This window comes from Petaurus breviceps, unplaced genomic scaffold (assembly GCF_028583685.1).
Source record: "Petaurus breviceps papuanus isolate PSGF00001 unplaced genomic scaffold, PetGlider_PUasm1.0 188, whole genome shotgun sequence".
Taxonomy (NCBI): Eukaryota; Metazoa; Chordata; class Mammalia; order Diprotodontia; family Petauridae; genus Petaurus; species Petaurus breviceps.
The window spans coordinates 3,081,596-3,103,275 of record NW_027185804.1 but is presented as its reverse complement, the minus strand read 5'-3'; the positions used below and the strand labels follow the sequence as shown (position 1 = coordinate 3,103,275).

At 43.2% G+C, this 21,680-nt stretch overlaps 1 protein-coding gene across 4 annotated transcripts in view; it reads right to left on the bottom strand.

Annotated features, from left to right (window-relative positions):
- Positions 1-21,680, bottom strand: part of TUB (TUB bipartite transcription factor) — a 79,288-nt gene that overhangs the window by 19,749 nt on the left and 37,859 nt on the right. For 2 of the 4 annotated variants that reach the window (XM_069091159.1, XM_069091160.1), the window contains exons 5-6: positions 5,539-5,694; positions 2,407-2,543 (exon numbers count right to left, since the gene is read on the bottom strand). In XM_069091159.1, the coding sequence (XP_068947260.1) occupies positions 2,407-2,543; positions 5,539-5,694 (293 nt within the window). The remainder of the gene's footprint in view (positions 1-2,406; positions 2,544-5,538; positions 5,695-21,680) is intronic. The other 2 variants (XM_069091161.1, XM_069091162.1) reach the window with 1 other exon arrangement.

Below are 21,680 nucleotides of genomic sequence, written 5' to 3'. Positions count from 1 at the left end.
GATAGATAGATAGATAGATAGATAGATAGATAGATAGATAGATAGATAGACAGATAGATAGATAGACAGACAGACAGACAGACAGACAGACAGACAGACAGACAGACAGATAGATAGATAGATAGATAGATAGATAGATAGATAGATAGATAGATGGATGGATGGATGGATAAATAGATGATGGATAGATGGATGGATGGATGGATGGATAGATAGATGAATGGATAGATAGATGATGGATAGATGGGTGGATGGATGGATGGATAGATGGATAAAGAAATGGACGGATGGATGGATGGAGAGACAGACAGATAAATGGTTACTTTTCTCTTTATCTTACAGATGAAGAAATTTAGGACAGAGAGGTAGAACGGACTTACCTGAAGCCACACAGCTAGTAAGTGTTGGGGCTAGAATTTTCATTCAAGTTTCCCAACTCCCAATCCAACACTGTTTACAATCTCTCACTCCCCAGTGGATCTGTTTCCTCTCTCTCCAAACATATTCAGGGCTCCTCTATTCTAAAATAAACTTCCCTTTAATCTGGTGACCCCTCAAGCTATTATCATCCCTCCCATTTATTCATCCAATAATGATAAGGATGACATTTACATAGAGCTTTAAAGTATGTAAAGTACATTTGAGCCTCACAAGAAACCCACTGAGGTAGGTACTCAAACATATCCACCTTTTACAATGAGAAAAGTGGGGCCCAGGGAAATTAAGGGCCTTGCCCATGGACATACAGCTATCAAGTTAGTGTCAGAATCATCAGGATTTGACCGTGGGTCTGACTCCAAATGCAATGAGACCACAATCAAGAAACATTTATTAAGAATCTAACTATATATACCTTGCTGAACCCAGGGAGGGAGCCAAAATTTAGATAAGACAAGGTCTCTATCCTCAAAGGGCTTTTATTTGGGGAAGAAGAAAACATAGATCACTCTAATATGCAATATTAAATGATAAGTATATTAGAAAGTTAAAAGAAACAAGTGCATGTGAAGTCAGAGGGTAAAGATCATTAGCCATTATGAGTGACCAGGGAATGCTTTATGGGGGGAAGAATGGGGTGGAAGTTAAGGCTATAAAGGATAGGTAAGAATTAGACAAGCCAAACAGGAGGGAAGATATTCCACATGTAGGGAATAGTGTGAGCAGATGCAGAAGCAGGAACATATTCAGTGTGCAGAGCTTATTCCAACTTTGCAAAATCCAAGTAATGTGAAATAAGGCTAGAAAGAAGGGGTGGCACCAGATTGTGAAGGGCCAGTGGCAGGTCAAAAATTTAAACTGTGCTAAGCAGGTGCCTGGCTGCCCTGAATGAAGTCTAGTCATCTGATCCGATGAACTACATCCTCAGGAGCTAAAAGAACAGGTGGATGGAATTGATGAGTCTGTGGTGATTTTGTTTTTTAAATTGCCAGGGATTAGGAGAGGTGCCATGATACTAAAGAAGGAAAAATGTCCCAGTTTTCAAAAAAAGGGAAAAAATTGGAGCCTCCAAACTGCAGATCAGTGTACTTAAATTTAATTCCTAGCAAAATTCTAGGATTAAAGGGAGGGTTAATAAAGATCTCAAAAAGGAAGCAGTGATTACAAAATCCAACATGGCTCCATTAAATAAAAATACTCATGCCAGAATAAGGTCCTTTTCTAGGTAAGGTCACCGGAGTGGTAGATAAGGGAAATGTTAGAGATGCAGTTTGCCTAAAGTTTAGCAAAGCATTTGACAAAATCGCTCGTGCCATTTTGGTAGGAAATATGAGGAAATGTGAATTAAATGATAGTATAGTTAACTGATTTTAAACTGGTTGAATGTCCAGACCCAAAGAATAGTCATTAAGAGACTGACATCAATCTGTAAAGGAATCTTTAGTGGAAGCCTCAGGGATTTGTCCCTGATTCTGTGCTATCTACCATTTTTAATCAATGGATCACAGACTCTTGGATGATGATTATAAAACATACAGATGATTAAAAAAAACCATTGAATCCAAAAAGACTTGGCTTTTGCTTAATTATTTTTGTCAAAAGGAAGGATTCAATATGGAAGTGGTAGTGGAATGTGACATCAATAAAAAAGATTTTTTAAAAGGATCTCCACAATGGGAAACTCCCGCACCCCACTTATCTCAGGGTCTGGGTCATTTGACCAGCTATAACCTCAGGTGAATCATTTCTGTGACTCACAGAAATTCAAATTCCTCAGCCTGGCATTTAAGCTTCAGTCTAATTCCCCACCATTCACAACTATAATTCACCATACTTGCTGGCCGCTCCTATCCACTTCTGAAATGGGGGTCTCTGATGTCTGCATGTCCTTATGATGGTTAAAGAAATCCTGTCTATATCTTACCACCATTTTTATGCCCTAAATTAGTGTAACTGAAGACTCCCCACCTTATTTGACTTCTTGCTGGTGGCGGAGCCTGGCCGGGCATTGGTGTTTAACTGAGAAGAGCTGGAGCTGTCCTCTTCATCATCTTCTTCATCCTCTTCTTCCTCTTCTTCATCAAAGTTCATGCTGCTGGAGATCCCTGCAAAGGGGATAGAGGACACAGTGAAAAGGAACGTGGAGTTGGGTGGACTGATTTGATTTGAAGGAAGAAAGGTCCATCTCTAGACATTCTGGGCTCTTCCCCACTTCGGCGACTGGCCCTGGACCTTTCCCTGCACAGTACAATGGAAATAGCACTGGCTCTGGACTGAGGATCTAGATTCAAATCCTGCCTCTGACAGAAAGAAAACTGGTTTTGAAGTCAGAGGACTTAGGTTCAAATCCTGCTTCTGACTGCTTATTACCAGTAAGTACTTACTTACTTACTGACCATGGGCACTTCACTTAGCTTCCCTGGGCATCCATTTTTTCCATAAAATAAGAGGGTTGAACTAGGTAGCTTCTCAGTTCCCTTACAGTCCTTGATTTATGATCCCATGAACCATTCTATTAAGTATCTGTCATAAGCCCAATTTTCTAGTCTCTGACTTTCTGCCTGCCTCCCAGGTGGGATCATAGGGTCATAAATCTATAGGTGAAAGGGGTTTCAGAGGCCACCAGCTCCAAATACCACCACCACCACCTCATTTTTCATAAAGGAGGAAACTGAGTCCTGGACAAGGCTAAGTGACTTGCCAAACAGGTAACTAGTATAAGAGGAACAATTAACTGTACAGACAGGGTCTTTCTAGCCTCAGCTCCCCAGGCCAAGGTAGGGGAACTCTCCTGTTGGCTTGGATATTGTATAGTAATAATGGTGGCCATGCAATGTAGCCAGAAGGCTGGGCGTGAGCTTGGGGTTATAGAAGGAGGGCCTGCCTAGGCAGATGGGATCGCACCCTCTGTCCCAGTGGAACTCTCACACAGATGCAGCCATCCTCTTGTGTAGTCACGAGGGAGCTGGGCACTCCGGGGATAACGCTAGACCAGCAGAACTATGGCGTCAGTAAAAGGGATTAGAAGGGAAGAGCCATCCTGCCTGAGCCTGGGTAATTTTCTTGTATGAACACTTGTGCAGTCTTTGTGTTCTTGGTCTTTCCCTTGTCAATCAACCCTTAAGCATCTGCCCTTGTGGTATAGAGGATAAAGATGTGGACAGAAAGGAAAGGAAATGGAGGCCAGACTCAAGGAGTCACTTATGGGGGCAGCAGCAGGATAAGTGGATGGGATTGGAGATTGGAAGTTGTCGATCTCTCTGACTTCAGGGAGAAAAGCAGGCTCAGTGACCCCAGAAAATCAGCAGGCTTATGGACTTGAATTTGGGGGAGAGCAAAGCAGAAATCAGGGGAGTTTAAAAAGTAGCAAAAGGCAAAAGTTACAGATAGGAGTACAATACGTTGAAAGGAACACTGGCTTTGGAATTAGAAAAGTTCAAATGCCTCTCCTAATATTTACAACCTTGAGTATGAGCCATCGAAGGTAGTAACCTTGTGTGGCCTTGGGTGAATCACTTATGTTTCCTGAGTCTGAGTCCTCATCCATAAGATGAAGAGTTGGACTGGATGGCCTCTGAGCTCCCTTCTGGTTCAAGAGCTATGATCCTATGATTCCTGGTACCAAGTCCATTGAGAAACTGGTACCCTGGGAAGGGGACACAGCTCATACAGTCTGGGGTCCAGGGATGAATCCAATGGCCTCAATCTGTGTGGGTGTTCTGAGGACTCTGGTAAAGAATGCTAACTTCCAATTATGGGGACCTTAACCAGAATGGAATTATAACAGCCCCAGAGCTGGCAGAGCCCTTAGGGATCACCTAATTCAACTTCCTCATTTTAAAGAGGAGGAAACTGAAGCCTAGAGAAAGTTAGGGACTTAGCCAAGGTTCCCTAGTCAGTGGGCTACAGAGCCCCAGGTGTCCTGACTCCCAGCCTTTCCACAGATAAAGAGCCTGGGAGTTAAAGAAAGCTAGTGAGAAGGGTATTGAATTTTGCTGTAAATTGCCATGGATAGGTTCTTCCAGGTCTAACTCCAAATAACCACCTCTTCTCCCATCACCTCCTTCCTGAGCTACTTTGACCCTGTCCTTAGTGGGCTCTCATCCACCCTTCATGGAATCAAAGCCAGGAGGATAAGAGGAGAGAAAGGAGGAAAGGTCCAATGTGGAGGAATGATGCCAGCCAAGGATGTGGACCCCAGTGAGTCAGGTCAAAGAGCCCCTGCTCATACCAGCCACATCCTAAGGACTGGCCCTTCTCTGCCACCCTGTGGCTAGCTGATTATAGCAGCTTCCCCACCTGCATGCCCTAATCCCGTCATTTCTGGGGCTGATGAGAGCTGAACTGTACTGTTTCTATCTCTACAATAACTCTTACTGCAGAGCCATCACCATTGACAAGACTACTTTAATAACTTCCTAATTGGTCTTCCTACCTCACATCCCGTCTCCCTCTCCTATCTTCCACACAGCGAACACAATGATTTTTACTAAGTGCAAGTCTGTTCAGGTAAATCCCTTGCTCATTATATAAACTCCAGTGGCTCCCTATTACCTCCGAGGATTAAGTACAAGGTGTCCCAAAAGTCTTAGTTCGGTGTTAAGCTTTAATACCTTAAAGATTTTGGGAATAGCCTCTATAAACAGCTACCTTTAGCATTTAAAGTCCTTGAAAACTTGGCTCCAACCACCCTTCCAGCCTTGTTACATATACTATCCGTCATACACATTACAGTCCAGCTTTGAACTTCTTCCTCTTCCTCCTATATGGCATTCCATCCCTCCTCTCCATGTCTTTGGTTGTATGTCCCCCTCACTAGTTTCCTTCAAGGTTCGGATCAACCATCATCTTCTATGTGAAGGCTTTCTTGCCCTCCCTCCACGCCCCCACCCAACAAAGCTGCTCAATCCCTTTCCCTGCCAAGATCACCTTGTATCATAATCTATTTTTGACAGGCTCAGCTGAAGCCCCTTGAGGGCAGAGACAGTCTCATTTTTTGTCTGTCTCCCCAGAACATGGCACAATGACTGGCACATAGTAGGCATTTAATGAATATTTATCAACTGACTGAATATCCTGGCCGCCAGTGTAGCCACTCACCCTTTGTTTGCATTGTGGTACGGAGGTCCTGCTTAGATGAATGCTGCCCTCCGGCAGCTGCTGCCTCTGCCAGGCTCCTACTGGAGCCAGACCGACCCACTGTCAGGATCTGCACGTTCGGGTCTCGCTCATCATCCGAGAAAAACCCATCACTCCCTGCAGGGCAAAAGGAGCCAGGATAGACTGGGGGCAGTGGACTGCTCCCCAAAGGGCACCGAGTACAAGCACCATTCAACAAGCCAGGCTGGAGGAATGGGCAACTGTACCTAGATCCCTGACCCACAGTACACAGTCTTGTTTTTGGACAAATCATTTGACTTCTCTGGGATCTTGTTTTCTCATCTTTAAAATGAGAGGTGAGGATTAAAGGACCTCCGGGCTCTCTTCAAGTTTCTAGAGTGAGAATTCAGTTTAGGCAGGGCTACTGTAGAAACATCCTTAAGTATGGGGAGGCTCTTGGAAGATCTAAGGGGACAGAGGCCAGTGGTCATGGCAAGAACATTACGGATGGACTAAAAAAGGTTCTTTGGAGAGTTTTATTCATAAATCTGATGCTTTATTTAGTTAACAATAGCTGTTTGCATACCAAATGGCATACTATTCAAAAATTATCTAAGGTACATAATTCAAGTCCCTTTAGTCTAGCTTCAACGTGTGTGTATGTGTGTACGTGTACAAATAAATGGGTGAGGGCCCAGCTCTTGGAACATGTGTGGATTTGCCTTTCTTAGTGCCTTATCCAGACCATGTGAAGTATTCCCAGCCTATTGACAAGCCAACATGTAGAATTCTGGGGAGCCAGTTTCTGGCCAAGTGTGACTACAGAGCCATGAGAAATGCTGATGATGAAAAGCTTTGTGGTTGGCTGAGGAGCTAGAAGGATGGTTGAGCCAGAACTGAATGCGCATGCACAAGGTTCAAGGAAATGATCTCATGCTCCTGGCACAGAACACTCCACCTCCTGACTCCTGAGGTTTTTCTCTAGCTGTCCCTCATGCCTGGAACTCTCTCCCTCCTCATCTCTACCCTGTAGTCTCCCTGGCTTCATCCAAGTCTAGGCTAAAATTTGCCATCCACAAGAAGCCTTTCCCAGTGCTCCCTAATCTTAGTGCCTTCACTCTAAAATGATCTGTAATTTCTTGTGTGTGCATGTTTGTGTGTATGTTTGCACACAGCTATCTGCATGGTGCCCCCCTAAGCTGTGAGCTCCTTGAGAGCAGAGTCTTATGCCTTTCTTTCCATCCCCCGAACTTAGTCCAGTGTATGGAGCACTATTGGTGCTTCCTAGAAGCCGGTTAGCCATCTCTCACTCTTCCTTGTTGGTTTTCAAATGAGCCTCCAGGTAGGGGAGGAGCTGAGGGTTCTATCTCTCACCCAGGAGCCATATAACCACGAACACAAAATGCTTCTATCTTCATCAGTGTTTACTCTTTCCTGATCTTAAGTGGAAAAGTATTCTGATATGGGAGGGCACAGGCAACTGGGAGATCCATCAAGATAGGATGTACAGAGACCAGGCAACTGGAAGATCCATCAAGACAGGATGTACAGGGACCAGGTAACTGGGAGATCCATCAAGGTCCCGACACCAACTAGATCCTCAAAGCCAGTAGCTACAGCAGTTGAGTCCAGTGAGGAGTCAGAGTGGCCATCAGGCAACCTGCATGAACCAACCCAAGGATGCAAGGCAATGAGACCTACAGGCTTGTCCACTGGCTACACCACGCCCAGAAGTGAACTTGGTGGGTACTCCAAAGATGCCAAAGAAGTTCAGGTTGAGGCACTCCTCAGCCACGTGTCCCCTATATGTGTGGTCCAGTAACTTCCTGCTTCACGCCTGAACCCACTCTCGCCAAAGAACACTACATCCACTCGGTTTAGGGACATGACTTCTCAGTAAATATCTTTTTGTAAAAGCTAATTGATACCAGTCAGTTCATTGATACTGGTGGAGCACAGCAGGCTGGGGATTATGAGCAATAGTATTAGAGGCTACCAGCCCTTGCAAGGCTGCCCCTGAGCCCTGGTGGGGAGAAGCAGACAGTCACCCTGTGGGGACCCAACTGACCAGTGTGAGGAAGGGCAGCTTGAGAGGCTGAGGGCAGAGGAGCTGCCACATAATACAGCATTTTATCTCCTCCATTTGAATAGAAGTTTCTTAGGAGCCTGTTTCATAAATCTGATGTCTTATTTATCTAACAGATCGCAGTCTGCATATCAAACGGCATACTACTTTGTCTTCTACTTTTGTCCTCGGCTCGACACAATGCCTGGCCCATGGAAAGTGCTCACTAAATGGCTGAAAACTGATTGATTCTCCAGTTCCATTTCATGCCGCTTCCTTCTTACACCCTACATTCCAACCAAACCAAATGGTTCTTCATTCCTCATTTTCATCTTCCCCCTCCCATCTTTGTCTTTGTTCTTCTTGTCCATACTTGCTATAGAATGAAGTTTCTTCCTTCCAAATCCAACTCATATGGAACCTTCATCAGAAGGCCTCTAGTGTTACCATCCCAACCCCAACCCAAAATTTCACCCAATTTGCCCAGATCTCCCTTTGCCTCTATTTCTTCTTACTCTGTGTCACACCTGTATATGTGTCATATCCTCCATTGTAGTACAAACTCTTCTGGGGCAGGAATGGTGTCATTTTTAATCTATATCTATGGGTATGCATTGTAGGAGCTTAACAAATGTTGGGAAAGCTGCCAATGGGCCTCCTGTTCTCAAGGCTCAGAATACCCACACTGCTGAAATCATGGTTCCTTTGAGTAATACAGAAATGTGCCCATGGCTCATATTTACACAGTGTTTTCCTTACAACAATCCTATAAGGAAAAGAAACTAGATTATTATTATTAAATGTAAAAATTCTGTTAACCCTGCAAGGTATTTACCCTTCAGGTGTTTTGGTTAGTCAAATCTGTTCTCTTTAGCTACCATGTCAAGCTATCATAACACCATATTAATGTGAGCCATACCCTAGGGACACTTCAAAGATGATTCCTCTTAGAAGACAGGAACATGAATGGAGACCTTAAAGATTACATACTCCATTTTACAAATGGTGAAACTGAGCCCTAGAGAAGTTAAATGGTTTTCTAAAAGTCACAGAGATAATAGGTCGAAGAACTAACATTCTAAGTTCCAGCCTAGAATCCTGAATTTCTGATTGGCTAGCCCCATATCTAGCCCCAACCCATATGCACCACACTGCTGCTCTCCCAACATCTTCATGAAAGTATGCTTCTGAACTCCAGCCTCCATCTCCAATCCCCAACAATCCCCTACCACCACTGTTTATCTGGGAAGAGTAACCAAATCAACGGTACTATTCTTTGAAAGGACAAAAGAAAAATCATACAACCAACTGCCCATGCACCATCTCTAAGACTTCCCAGATAAAAACAAAGGCCCTCCTTCTTACCTACCCCATCTTTGTGGTCTTCCCCATTAGAACATAATCTCTTGCAGGGCAGGGACTGTCTTACTTTTTGTGTTTGTATCCCAGCACTTAGCACAATGCCTGGCATGTGTTAAAGATGTAATAAGTGATTTTTCATTCATTCATTCAACCAGGATTTGAACCCAGCTTCTGTCTCTAAATCTAGTGGAGTGTAAATGCTTTAGGCTAAAACTAATAAAATCAAGTAAATACCTAAGTTTGATAATGATGACTTATTATGCGAAACCAAGCTTTCCCAAGTCTCAGACGAAAGGACCCAACAGAACTTCAAGATCTAAGAGGTACTCAAACATCTTCTCCTACCACTGTGGACAGCAAACTAGCAGTTAGAGAGGAACCAGGTATGGGACCAGGCTCGATAACTAACAAAAGGCACAGACTAGGTATCCCTGTGAAAACTGAGACCAGAATCACAGCTGCCACCTTCTCAGTACCCAGCCCTCCCCGTGCAACTTATAATTGTGGGCAGGGGTGGAGGAAAGGAAGAGAAAGAGAAATAAAGAGAGCAAGTGAAGATGTATGTGCCCACACATATATACTTTAGGGACAGTTACCAAAACTGAATAAAGAAAAATATCTTTGGGGGCGGCTAGCTGGCTCAGTGGATAGAGCACCGACCCTAAAGTCAGGAGAACCTGAGTTCAAATCCGGCCTCAGACACTTAATAATTACTAGTTTGTGACCTTAGGCAAGTCACTTAACCCCAATTGCACTGCCTTTCCTCCTCTTTAAAAAAAAAGCAAATATAAAAGAAAAAATATCTTTGAGCTCATGCTTCCCTTTTACCTTTCCAAATGAATAACTGGAGAGGGGAGGGATTCCATCCCTAGAGGTGGGAGGGGCTGGTACCTGGTGGAATCCGAACAGGCAGGGGAGTCAGATGGCTTTTGGGTGAGCAAGCAGAGTCTACTGGAGGAGAAGGGAAATAGTGCCCAAAATCTACACCAAGCAAATGACATCATCAATAATAAAAAATGTTCTTGTTTTTTAGTCATTTCAGTCATGTCCAACTCTTCATGACCCCATTTGGGGTTTTCTTGGCAGAGATCCTGAATTGGTTTACCGTTTCCTTCTCCAGCTCATTTTACAGATGAAGAAACTGAGGCAAACAGAGTTAAGTGACTTGCTCAGGGTCACACAGCTAGTGAGTATTTGAGGCTGGATTTTAACAGGAGAAAATGAGTCTCCCTGACTCCTCTACCCACTCTATCACTTAGCTGCCCAATAATAAAAATAGTATACAGCATATGTTGTACTGCATGGTTCCAGGAAGGGGATGTTCCAGGAAGATATTCTGCTTTCTGCAGTTACTCTACACAATAACTGGTGTCTCTATGATGTTTAAAGTTTGTAAAATGGAAATCACTTTATAAATTACAAATATTATCTCATTTGATCTTCACAGCCACCCAGTGAGGTATGCACCATGGGCATCAAGCTGGTCATAGCAGCTTCCAAATCATGTTAGACTTGGAAGCTGAGGAAACCTGAGTTCAAATCCTACTTCAGACATTTTCTAACTGGGCAAAATACTTAACCTCTCCTAGTCTCAGTGTCCTCATATGTTAAAAATGGGGATAATATAAACACCTCACAAAGTTATTGCAAACCTGAAGGCCCTATAAAAATGCTATTTATTATTATCCATCCCCATTTCACAGATGAAAAAACTGAGACTAACCTAAGATGTTAAGTGATTCACCTAGAGTCTCACAACTAATAAGTATCAGAGATGGAGTCTGAACCCAAGTCTTCTTGTCTTTCTTTCCCACTACAGCATACTTATTCTCTCATGGACCTTCCCTAAGAAATTAGTGGATTGGGGCAGTTAGGTGGTGCAGTGAATAGAGCACTGGCCCTGGAGTCAGGAGGACCTGCATTCAAATCCAGCCTCAGACCCTTGACACTTGCTAGCTATGTAACCTTGGGCAAGTCACTTAACCCCAACTGCCCTGCCTTGCCCCCTCCAAAAAACAAAACAAAAGAAAAAAGAAAGAAATTAGGTCATATGCTACAGTTTTTAAAAAATCAGCAGGAATTTGGGGAAAATAAGGAGAAAGAATATTGTCTTCACCCTAACAACCTCTGAATAGTCAGAGAACTGGGCTTAATGAATTGATAGATGGGGGTCACCACTACTACCACCACCACCACTACCACCAGCAGTAACAGAGACTTCGTTCTCAAGACTATAAAGGGCTCTATGGATACACAGATTTCTTTGGAACTAACAGCTGCTCATTCTAGGATTTTTTTTTAAGTTTCCCTCACTTAAATACAACTTTCCTCTGTAAGACTGTGAATAACATGATTGCAAATGGGAAGTGGGTGTCAGTATTTTAAGGGTATAAGTGATACATATTCCTGGGTGTCCTGGGGAAGAGAAGAATCCAGAAAACTAAAGAGGCTGAAAAATAGCCCACGGCATCCCTGGGCATCCCTGGACATCCCTAGACAAATAAGGATCACATGTGAGTATATCTGTCTCTTGCCTGTGGAAAGCCCCGGGACAGACTACATGTCCAGTGAGCTTTGTTCCATGGTGCATGATGGGATAAGGGAGAGCAAAGGGTGCTAAGCAAGAAAGGGAAGAGATCTTTGGCCTGGGGCTTCCAGAGAGATTCCAGCTGAACACTGAGGGAAGTCCACTAGAAGAGTCACCACTTTTTCAGAAGATGCCTGGGTTGTGTTGTTGCTGATGCTGCCTGTTAAGTTTTGTTGATGCCTCTCAGTTTCACATAATCATTTCTGGATGTACACACCTTCCCACCTCCACAACCCCACACCCCCCACACACACACACACCACACACACATACCACACACCACACACACACGTAAACAAACACTTCAGAGTGACCTTTCCCTTGTAAAAAAAAAAAACCAGAACAATGACTCAAAACCAACATATTAACTCCATCTCACATAGTACACAACACTCCATACCCACATTTCACACACACACACACACACACACACACACACACACACTTCTCAAAAGATGCTGTTTCCCTAGAGAGAAGACAAATTTAAACCAGGGCTGGCATATGTTACTGGGATGATACAAGTAACAGATGCAGGGGGAAAAAAAACCTTCCAGAGAGCTGCAAAGAGCAGGCATTTGATAATGATAAAAATGGAAAAATCTTAATAGGTTTTAACAGTGTGTGAAAGCTTGAGGGCAATGGATAATCCCCCTGGGGTATAGAGATATTGGGAAAGAAGAGAACAAGCCTTTGCGAAGCATCTACCATGTACAGGCACTGTACTGAGGACTTTAACAATATCATCTCATTTAATATTCACAACAATCCTTAAAATAGGTGCTTTCATTTATTTATTTATTTTTGTCTTTTGGAGGGGATAAGGTAGGGCAGTTGGGGTTAAGTGACTTGCCCAAGGTCGCATGGCCAGTTTTTGTGTTAAGTGTCTGAGGTCAGATTTGAACTCAGGTCCTCCTGACTCCAGGCTGGCCTGCTATTCACTGTGCCACCTAGCCAAACCTAAGATAAAAGTATCCCCATTTCACAGCTGAGGAAGCTGAGGCAGGCAGAGGTTAAACAAGTTGCCCAGAGTCACACAGCTAGTGTCTAGGGCTGGATTTGAATTCATGTCTTCCTGACTCCAAGCCCAGCACTCTATCCACTGCACCACCTACCTGCTTCTAGGATAGCTTTTATGCTAGGTTCACAACGACAAACTAAATGGAGTGGGAAAAGGCGGTGGATGAAGCTATGTAAAGAGAGTGGAAAAATCACAGGACCATAGCTGGAAGCAACTTAAGGGTCATCTGGTCCAATTCTCTTATTGACCCAAGGTCACACAGCTAATAAGTGGAAGGGCAGAGGTTTGCTTTTGCTTTTGGTTTTTTTTAGGAGGAAAGACAAGGCAAATGGGGTTAAGTGACTTGCCCAAGGTCACACAGCTAGTTAAGCGTCAAGTGTCTGAGGCCAGATTTGAACTCAGGTCCTCCTGACTCTAGGGTCAGTGCTACATTCACTCTGCCACCTAGCTGCCTCTAGAAGGGCTGAGTTTGAGACTTTCTTGAAGGGTGATTTCTAGGCTCTTTTTTTTTTATCATGGCTTTCAGGTAGTCCAATAATTTTTAAATTATCTCTCCTGGATCTATTTTCCAGGTCAGTGGTTTTTCCAATGAGATATTTCACATTGCCTTCTATTTTTTTCATTTGTTTAGATCTATTTTATAGTATCTTGGTTTCTCATAAACTCATTAGCTTCCATTTGCTCTAATCTAATTTTGAGGGAATTATTCTCTTCAGTGAGTTTTTGAAATTCCACCCATCTGGACAATTTGGCTTTTTAAGGCATTCTTCCCCTCACTGGCTTTTTGGGCCTCTTTTGCCATTTGAGGTAGTCTATTTTTAAGGTGTTATTTTCTTCAGTATTTTGGGGGTCTCCTTTAGTGGGCTGTTGTCTTGCTTTTTATTATTTTCTTGCATCATTCTCATTTCTCTTCCCAATTTTTCCTCCACTCCTCTTACTTGATTTTCAAAATCCTTCTTCAGTTCCTCCATGGCCTGTAACTAATTCATATTTTTCTTGCAGGCTTTTGATGCAGGAGTTTTGACTTCACTGACTTCTTCTGGTTCCATGTTTTGATCATTTTTTCCCCCAAAAAGTATTCTATGGTCTGATTGTGCTTCCTCTGCTTGTTCACCTTGCCAGCCAATTACTTGACTTTTGAGCTCTTTGCCACACTAGAACTCTGCTTCCAGAGTAGAAGGAGCTGTGTCCCAAATCACTGGGGTTTTCACAAATGTTGTCAGAGGTCTGAGGAGGGCACCCTCTCTACAGACACCCCAAGCTCTGGCACACTGGCCACACATCCCAGGACTACCACCCAAGACCACAATCCAAATCTAAGCAGGTCAAAGCAAGAGCAATTACCCTCTGAATGGTTGCTTGGTCTCCCTACAGATTCTGTAGGCCAGGAGCTCCAGAGGCAGCCATGCAGCTGCTGCGCCTCTGCCACCTCTCGCCCTTGTATCACCCATTTCCAACAGAGTTCCCTAGTGACCTTTTACTTTCTCTTTATGGGTTGAGAAGTATGTAAACCACCACAGCTGCTGGTGATTCACTCTCCTGAAGTCTGCTCTGGCCTGTCTGTGCCGCTGGTTGGGGCTGCCCCAGGTCTGGGGACCATGGGGCTCATGCAGGACTATATTCAGCTCCCAGCTCAGTGCAAGACCGTTCCTGTCTGCCTGCCAGGCTGCCTTCAGCAGGAGATTTGTTTCTCTGTCACTTTGTGGGTTCTGCAGCTCTGAAATTTGTTTAGAGTCATATTTTACAGGTTTTGGAGGTGGTTGCAGCAAAAGCTCAGGCAAGTTCCTGCTTTTACTCTGCCATCTTGGCTCCACCCACAAGGGCTGAGTTTGGAATACAGGCCCTGTGACTCCAAAGCTAGCAGACTATCCAATGCAGCCAACTGCCTTTTACTGAGATGTTGCTGAAGAGAAGAGGTTTAGTCATTTTCAACAGAGATCTGTGGAAAGACTAACCCACAATGATCTCACCCATGGAGAGCTTACTAGAAGAATTATAAGTGCAAAAGGATCAGAAGGAAGGTTCGGAAATGGCAACCCAGTCTCCATTTCTTTGGGAATCGCTAGAATGAAAAATAAAACCAGGCCTTCAAAGACCTAATTAAGTGCCTCCCACATACATCGGGGTTGGATTTTGATGATTCAAGTAAGTTTTTTTTGTGGAAGCCTGGTTGGCCTGGAGGTCTAGTTTTCTCCTAGGAGAGCAATGGGTGAGAGATACTGGAGTCTACCATTTCCTTCTCCAATTCATTTTACGGATAAGGAGCTAAGGCAACCAGAGTTAAGTGACTTGTCCAGGGTCACACAAATAGTAAGTGTCTGAGGTTGGATTTGAACTCAGGAAGATGAGTCTTCTTGACTTCAGGCCCAACACTATCTACTGTACCATCTAGCTGCCCAACATATATAGATCCTAAATTTAAATTAAATGATTGCTAGCTGGAAGGGACCTCAGAAGCCATCTAGCATAATCTCCTCATTTTACAGATGAGGAAACTGAGGCCCAGAGAGGTTAAGTGATTTTCCCAGGGCCATATATGTAGTAAGTATCCCAGTTTCCTCATGTTTAAAAGAAATAGGTTGGACTCAAAGGACTCTAAGATATATTCTAAATATAAATATATAACTCTCATCTTGCCTGCTACTTGTCCACTGGAAATCTCAGAGGTAGAACCAACACATGGTACCTACCCACACAGGGAAGCAGATAGCCTTGATAACCTTCAGTCATCCATTGGCCCAGATCTTGAGCTGCCTACTAATGTACTTACAGACAGTGGCAAATCACAGCTGTAGCTCTCAGACTATCTGCCTTGGGATCAGTAATATATACTGTCACAGGAGTAATAAATTAATATGTCACCTGAGTAGCATATATAGATAGCTATTGGCACAGGACAACATGCTATGAATTGGGAACGATGGTAAGGATATTATTAGGAACCTGGGAAATATATTGTATGGGAATTTACTACATATAAACATTGTGTGCATATAATATCTGGGATAATTTTCAGGGACTGCAGATTTTTTCATTGGGGGAAGAAATGTTGAGATATTTCCCCCATGCTCTCTGGGAATGGAATTATGATTTTCCATATTAATTGATATGTGTAATGAGTATATTAATAGATTAGATTTTTCAGAATTGCCTTTTCTAGTTTGAGTCAGACATGATCAATCAAACCTTGACAACACGAACAATCACTACCTGTAACCTTAAGTGAAGCGGATCAGAGACTGTAGAAGCTATTCTCGTCACAGAACTCCAGTCCCGTAACCCACCAACAATGACTAGCAAGAAATGGGGCAATATTGCTCCCACAGGACTCCAAAAATGTAGTATCATCCTCCATTTGGGGGTTTGTCATGAGAAACCACTCTGGCCTTGGGAAAGGGCTGTAATCCACCTTTCCCTTTCCTTTCCCACTCGTGATTTATGTATATAATCTCTGTCTTCACTTCAGCAAGACGGAATTCTGATCAAAAGAATTCCTGATTTGCAAATCTGTTCCTCATAATGAAACTAATCAATTAAGCAGCTACCTATTACTGGCACTGTGTCTCTGGCCTGCTGTTCCATCGGTCTCAGGTTAGAGACTGGCTCAGCAAAATCCTGCTAACATCTCTTTCCTTTACCTTTTTAATAGCTATGGCAAGTAAGTTGTCTAGCTTAAAGAAGGGTGACTGGTGGAACCCGTATCTATCAGTACCATCCAAATCAGGTGGCGTAGAAAAACCAAGCTAGGAGAAGAGAAAGAAGGCAGGAAGACAGGACAAGAAGGGGGAGGAAGGGGCAAAGGAAAGGGAGCAAAAGAGAGCACAGTGTATATCAGAATAGAAAGCCTGAGGAGAACTTTTCTGCCTTTACTGTTCACATGAATCTTTGGGATGAATGGCTGTTCATTCCATCCATCTCAATTCCTTTTATCTCTCAAAAAAACACCCCTCTGTAATTTTTGGAATAATATTCTTCTGAGAGTCTCTCAGCGTGCATAAGGGTGTGCATATGTGCTCCTAAATTCCCAGGTGGTGAAATAAGAACATAGGGGGAAAAAACAGTGCTGCTAGACCTTTTGTGTTACAACAGAACTTTACACAAAGCATATAAAGTTCTCTGATCAATCTTTGAAAACTGCAAATCCACATTTGTTTGTAATTTGCCTCAACTCTCTCTCTCTCTCTCTCTCTCTCTCTCTCTCTCTCTCTCTCTCTCTCTCTCTCTCTCTCTCTTTCTGTCTCTCTGTCTGTCTCTCTGTCTGTCTGTCTCTCCCTCTCTCTCTGGATTTAGTAAATAGTCTAGAATAGGGACTGCCAGGATAAAGGCAGAGTCTCTAAGCTACTCCCTCAAACCTATGCCAGACAAGTAGGGCTATCTGAATCAAGAAACATTATTGTGTATCTAAGACCCTCCACTGACATCGTCCTCTGCAACCTCAATTTGATGAATCCAAAGGATAATAATGAATTCTAGGAGCCCATACCAATGGATCACCAGCTTTAAGAATCTGGAAAACCCTCAAGTACCCACCAGGTGAGGAACTGTACATCTTTTGCTCAAGGACCAGTCTAGTTGAGTGTGGGGAGGCTCATCAACAAAAGATTTTCCACAGCCTTTCACAAAACTGTCCACTAAGAGGTAGAAGGGGTGAGGTCCACTCCGGTAGAAGGAACACCCACACAGATACAGATGCAGTCACAGATCCTTGAAGGGTTAAAGACAATATAGGAGGCAACCTGGTGTGGTGAATGGAGCACAGTGGCTCTGGAGCCTAAGGAGGAGCTAGATTTGGATCCCAGCTCCATCAGCAACTACCTTGGATGACTTTACACAAGACACCCTTTCTGGGCCTCAGTTTACCCATCGGCAAAATGAAGGGATTGGAACAGATGACCTTAGGATACCTTCCAGTTCTAAATCTATGATCCTAGGTGAATGCCCAAATAACAATAACAAAAATGACAACTAACATTTATGTAATGGCATATTTACCTCATTTGATCTTCACAACAACCCTGTGAAGTAAATGACACACACACATACACATAAGCACATATACGTGTGTGTATATTCATATACACACACACATGCACACACACACAAATGGTGAAACTGAGGCCGAGATCCGTTGTCCTGGGCCACACAGCTAATAAGCCTCTAAGGCAGGATTTTAACTCCGATCTTCATGGCTCCAAGTCCAACAATCTATCCCCTAAGCCACCTAGTTGTCTGAAAGCATGGGACAGAACAAAGGAGAGAAACAGAAAAAGAGAGAAAGCTAAGACTGAAGAGATCCTGATGTTAAGGGATGGGAAAAAGGGAACTTCCCTGGGAGGTGGACAGTATTCCAGAAACTGACCAAGATTAATCCGGAGGGGATGCTCATGTGTTGGTACCAGAGCTGGCAAGGCAGACAAAGGATAAATCTTTTCTCCATGGATGGGGTTCCCATGGGATTCAGTCACTTTTTGTTCTGAACTCTTCCCCCAGGAGAACAAATGCTAAGAGGATCAAACAGTCCCAAGATGTACAGTTACACCAACCCAAGCATACTGAGAACGACCCAAATGCCATCTTGATAGTAAAGAATAAGGCAGACGTCAAACTGCATTCCAGCTCTAAGGGGATCAAAAATAGCTCACATTTAGAGAGAACATTCATGGAGCCCAGTAACAAAGCACTTTTCATCCATTAGCTCATTAAGTCCTCACGACAGCCCTATGAGGTAGGCAAAGCAAGCTATCATTGTCCCCATGTCCACTGGAGAAGAGATCAAAGTTTTGATAAGCTAGATAATGTCCCCAAGGTCATACAATGACCACAAGGCAGGCTTGGACTTATAGACAGAGCACTCTGGAGCTGGAAAGTACCTCAAAGATCACGAGTATAGCTTCCTAGCCACCCCCTCCCCTTTTCCAGAGGAGAAAGCTGAAAGTCAGGGGCAGGTTTGCATTCTTAGTCATGAAGGGAATCAGTGTTCATCCGACACAAAGGAGATCAAGGAACACAGAGAGAACCAGATGATCTGTGAGGTCCTTTCCAGTTCTAACATGAAAATTATGGCTTATTCAAGGTCATAGTGCAAGTCAGTGTCTTGGCCAGGATTAGCACCCAGGGTTCCTGACTCCCAGGTCAAGCATCTCACCATCAAACCCAAAATGGTCCAATGGAACCAGACTCTTAGATCAATTCAACCCAACAAACATTTATTAAAGTGTCCATTACGGGCAAAGCACTGGCTGGGTTAGAAACTTTAGAAACAAAGACAGAAACAAGGAACTTACATTCTCTTAGGAAGACTAGAACACGTATGTAATTAAATTTAGGGTAATTTTAGGAAGGAGGTTATCATACAACAATATATACATATTACAATATAATAAATGGAGGGAAATGAATAAGGGAAGGCTTGAAAAACGAGGTAGTTCCTGAGCTGAGCCTTGAATTAAAGTAATGACTTTAAGAAATAAAGATGAAGGAGTGGCTAGGTGGCACAGCAAATAGAGTACCAGCTCTGGAGTCAGGAGGACCTGAGTTCATATCTGGCCTCAGATACTTAACACACACACACACACACACACACACACACACACACACACACACACAATAAAACTAGCCGTGTGACCTTGGGTACGTCACTTAACCCCAATTGCCCTACCTTCCCCCCTCCAAAAAAAAAGAAAGATGAAGATAGAATATGTTCAGTGGTGTGTTGGAACCTGCTCGTACCAGCTTGCAAGAGCCAATAGTTAAATTTTCAGCATGAGCATTTACACCTTGGAAATCTGCAAACACTACACATTTGAGCTTGACTTACTGTTTTGTTAAATGTCTAGACTTAAGAAAATGATGGAGAAAATGTTAATTAACTTAAAAGTGTATCATAGGTACATTTCCCCCCAGAGATCTAGTTAAACATTTACCAGCACAGCCCTGAGCACATTCCAGGCATGGGAGTTAACTTGTACAAGTGTATGGAGGCAAGAGATGGAATGCTAACTTCAGAAAACAGCAAGTAAGCTCGGTTTACTTCAAACAGGACATTAATATGAAATGTCTGGGAAATAACAACAGCCGGCATTTACACAGTGCTATAAAGGCTGACAACATGTTTTAAATATGCAATCTCATTTGATTCCCACAACAACCATATGAGGTCGGTGCCATATAACAGCCCCATTTTACAGCCAGGGAAAGTGATTTGCCCAAGGTCATATAAGTAGTAAATTCTGAGACAGAATTTGAACTCAGATCTTCCTCATTCTAAGTCTGTCACACCATAGTTGTAAAGCATTTTAAATGCTAGCTAAGTTGAGGATTTAATATTTGATGCTAGAGACAGTAGGGAGCCTCTGATGATTTTTGAGTGGGGCAGTAAGTTGGTCAGATCTGTGCCTTAGGAAGATCAAATGTTTTGGTAACTTTGCAGAGAATGGATTAGAAAGCAGAAAGACTGGAAGTAAGACATCAATAGTCCAAGCAAGAGGTAATGAGGGAACACACTAGGGTTGTGGGTTGGCAGGTGGGGAGAAAAGGGTGGAAGCAAGAGATGTTGTGGAAAGAGAATTGATAAAACTTGGCAACTAGCATGATATAAGGAGGAGGTAAGACTAAAGAAAGGTAGCCCCCAGGTTGTAAACCTGAGTGATTCAGGGGATGGTGATGACCAACATCAGACACAGAAAATTCTGAAGGAGGGGAAAGTTTAGCTCAGAGAAAGATGATGACTTCCACTGTGGACATTCTGAATTTGAGCAACCGGACAGGACATGGAAGTGAAGATTGCCAGTAGCCAGTTGACAGCATAGTAACTGACTTCTGTAGAAAAATTAGGGCCAGCTCTATTAATTGGAGAGTCCACTACATGAGGCTGTAACTGAACCCACTGCAGCTGAATTAGATCACCAAAAGGAGGTAGTGTAAAGAAAAAAGAGCAAAGGACCCAGAACAAAGTCTCAAAAGACACCCATGGTGAAAGGCAAAAGAAAGGATAATAAACCAGCAAAGGAAACTGAGTAGTTGAATAGGTAGAAGGAAAATCAGAAAAGGGCAGACACTATGTAAGGCAATGGAAAAGAAAGCATGAAGGAGGAGAGGGTGGTCAGCAGTGTCAAAAGCTATAAAGGGCTTAAGGAGGAGGATGGATAAAAGTCCACTGACGTGAAACATATAATAATTATAATTATAATTGCTAGTATTACAACTAATATTTATAAGAAAGAAAGAAATGTTCACTTTGGTAACCTTGAGATAGTCATCTAAGCTAAGTGGTGGGATCAGAGGCCTGATCGTACATTCAAAAATTAATCTGGGCCCCAAAGCAATAATCAGGTCAGCAAGAACACAGGAAACATCAGAGTACCATTAACCCCCTTCAGGAAAAACAAAACAGAAACCCAGACATTACACGTACTTACATTAAAGGGTGAGGATACTCACAGGACTAGACCTGGGTAATAATGAGCTACACGTGCACTGTGGCTGAGAGGCAAGCCACATGTGTGAGGTTAAAGAAGATAGCCTTACGATGATGTCTGGGTTCATCTTAGCATAGCGTAGTGAGAAAAGCACTGGGATTGTAGCCAAAGAACCACAATTCTGCCCTAAGTGCCACCGCTTAGTACCTGTGTGATCTTGGGCAAGATCCATCCCTGCTCTGGGCCCATTTCCTTATCTGCTAAGTGAGGGAGTTGGACCAGATGCTTTCTAAAGGGTCATTACATAGCTAATATTCTAATACTCTGTAACCTTTACAGGCACTGGAAGATGTGAACAAATTTAGAAAAGTCAGTGAATCTCAGAGTTGAAAGTAACCTCAGCAGTCATCCAATCCATCACATGTGTGAGCAAGAAAGCTTTCTATGGTGGACCTGACAAACGGTCAGTCATCTTTGTCTGAGCTCCTCCAGGAAAGGGAAGGCCAACTGTGTCTCCTGAGGCAGTCCATTCTACTACTGAATAGCTTTCCTTTAGTGGTTCTCAAGCACAGTATGTTTTTCTTAGTCTTGAACAAACTCCAGGAAGATGGAAGATAGAGGGATTCACACATGCAATTTCAAATATTAAGTGACAGCACACACCTAGCCAAAATTCATGGTAACCCTTTCAGA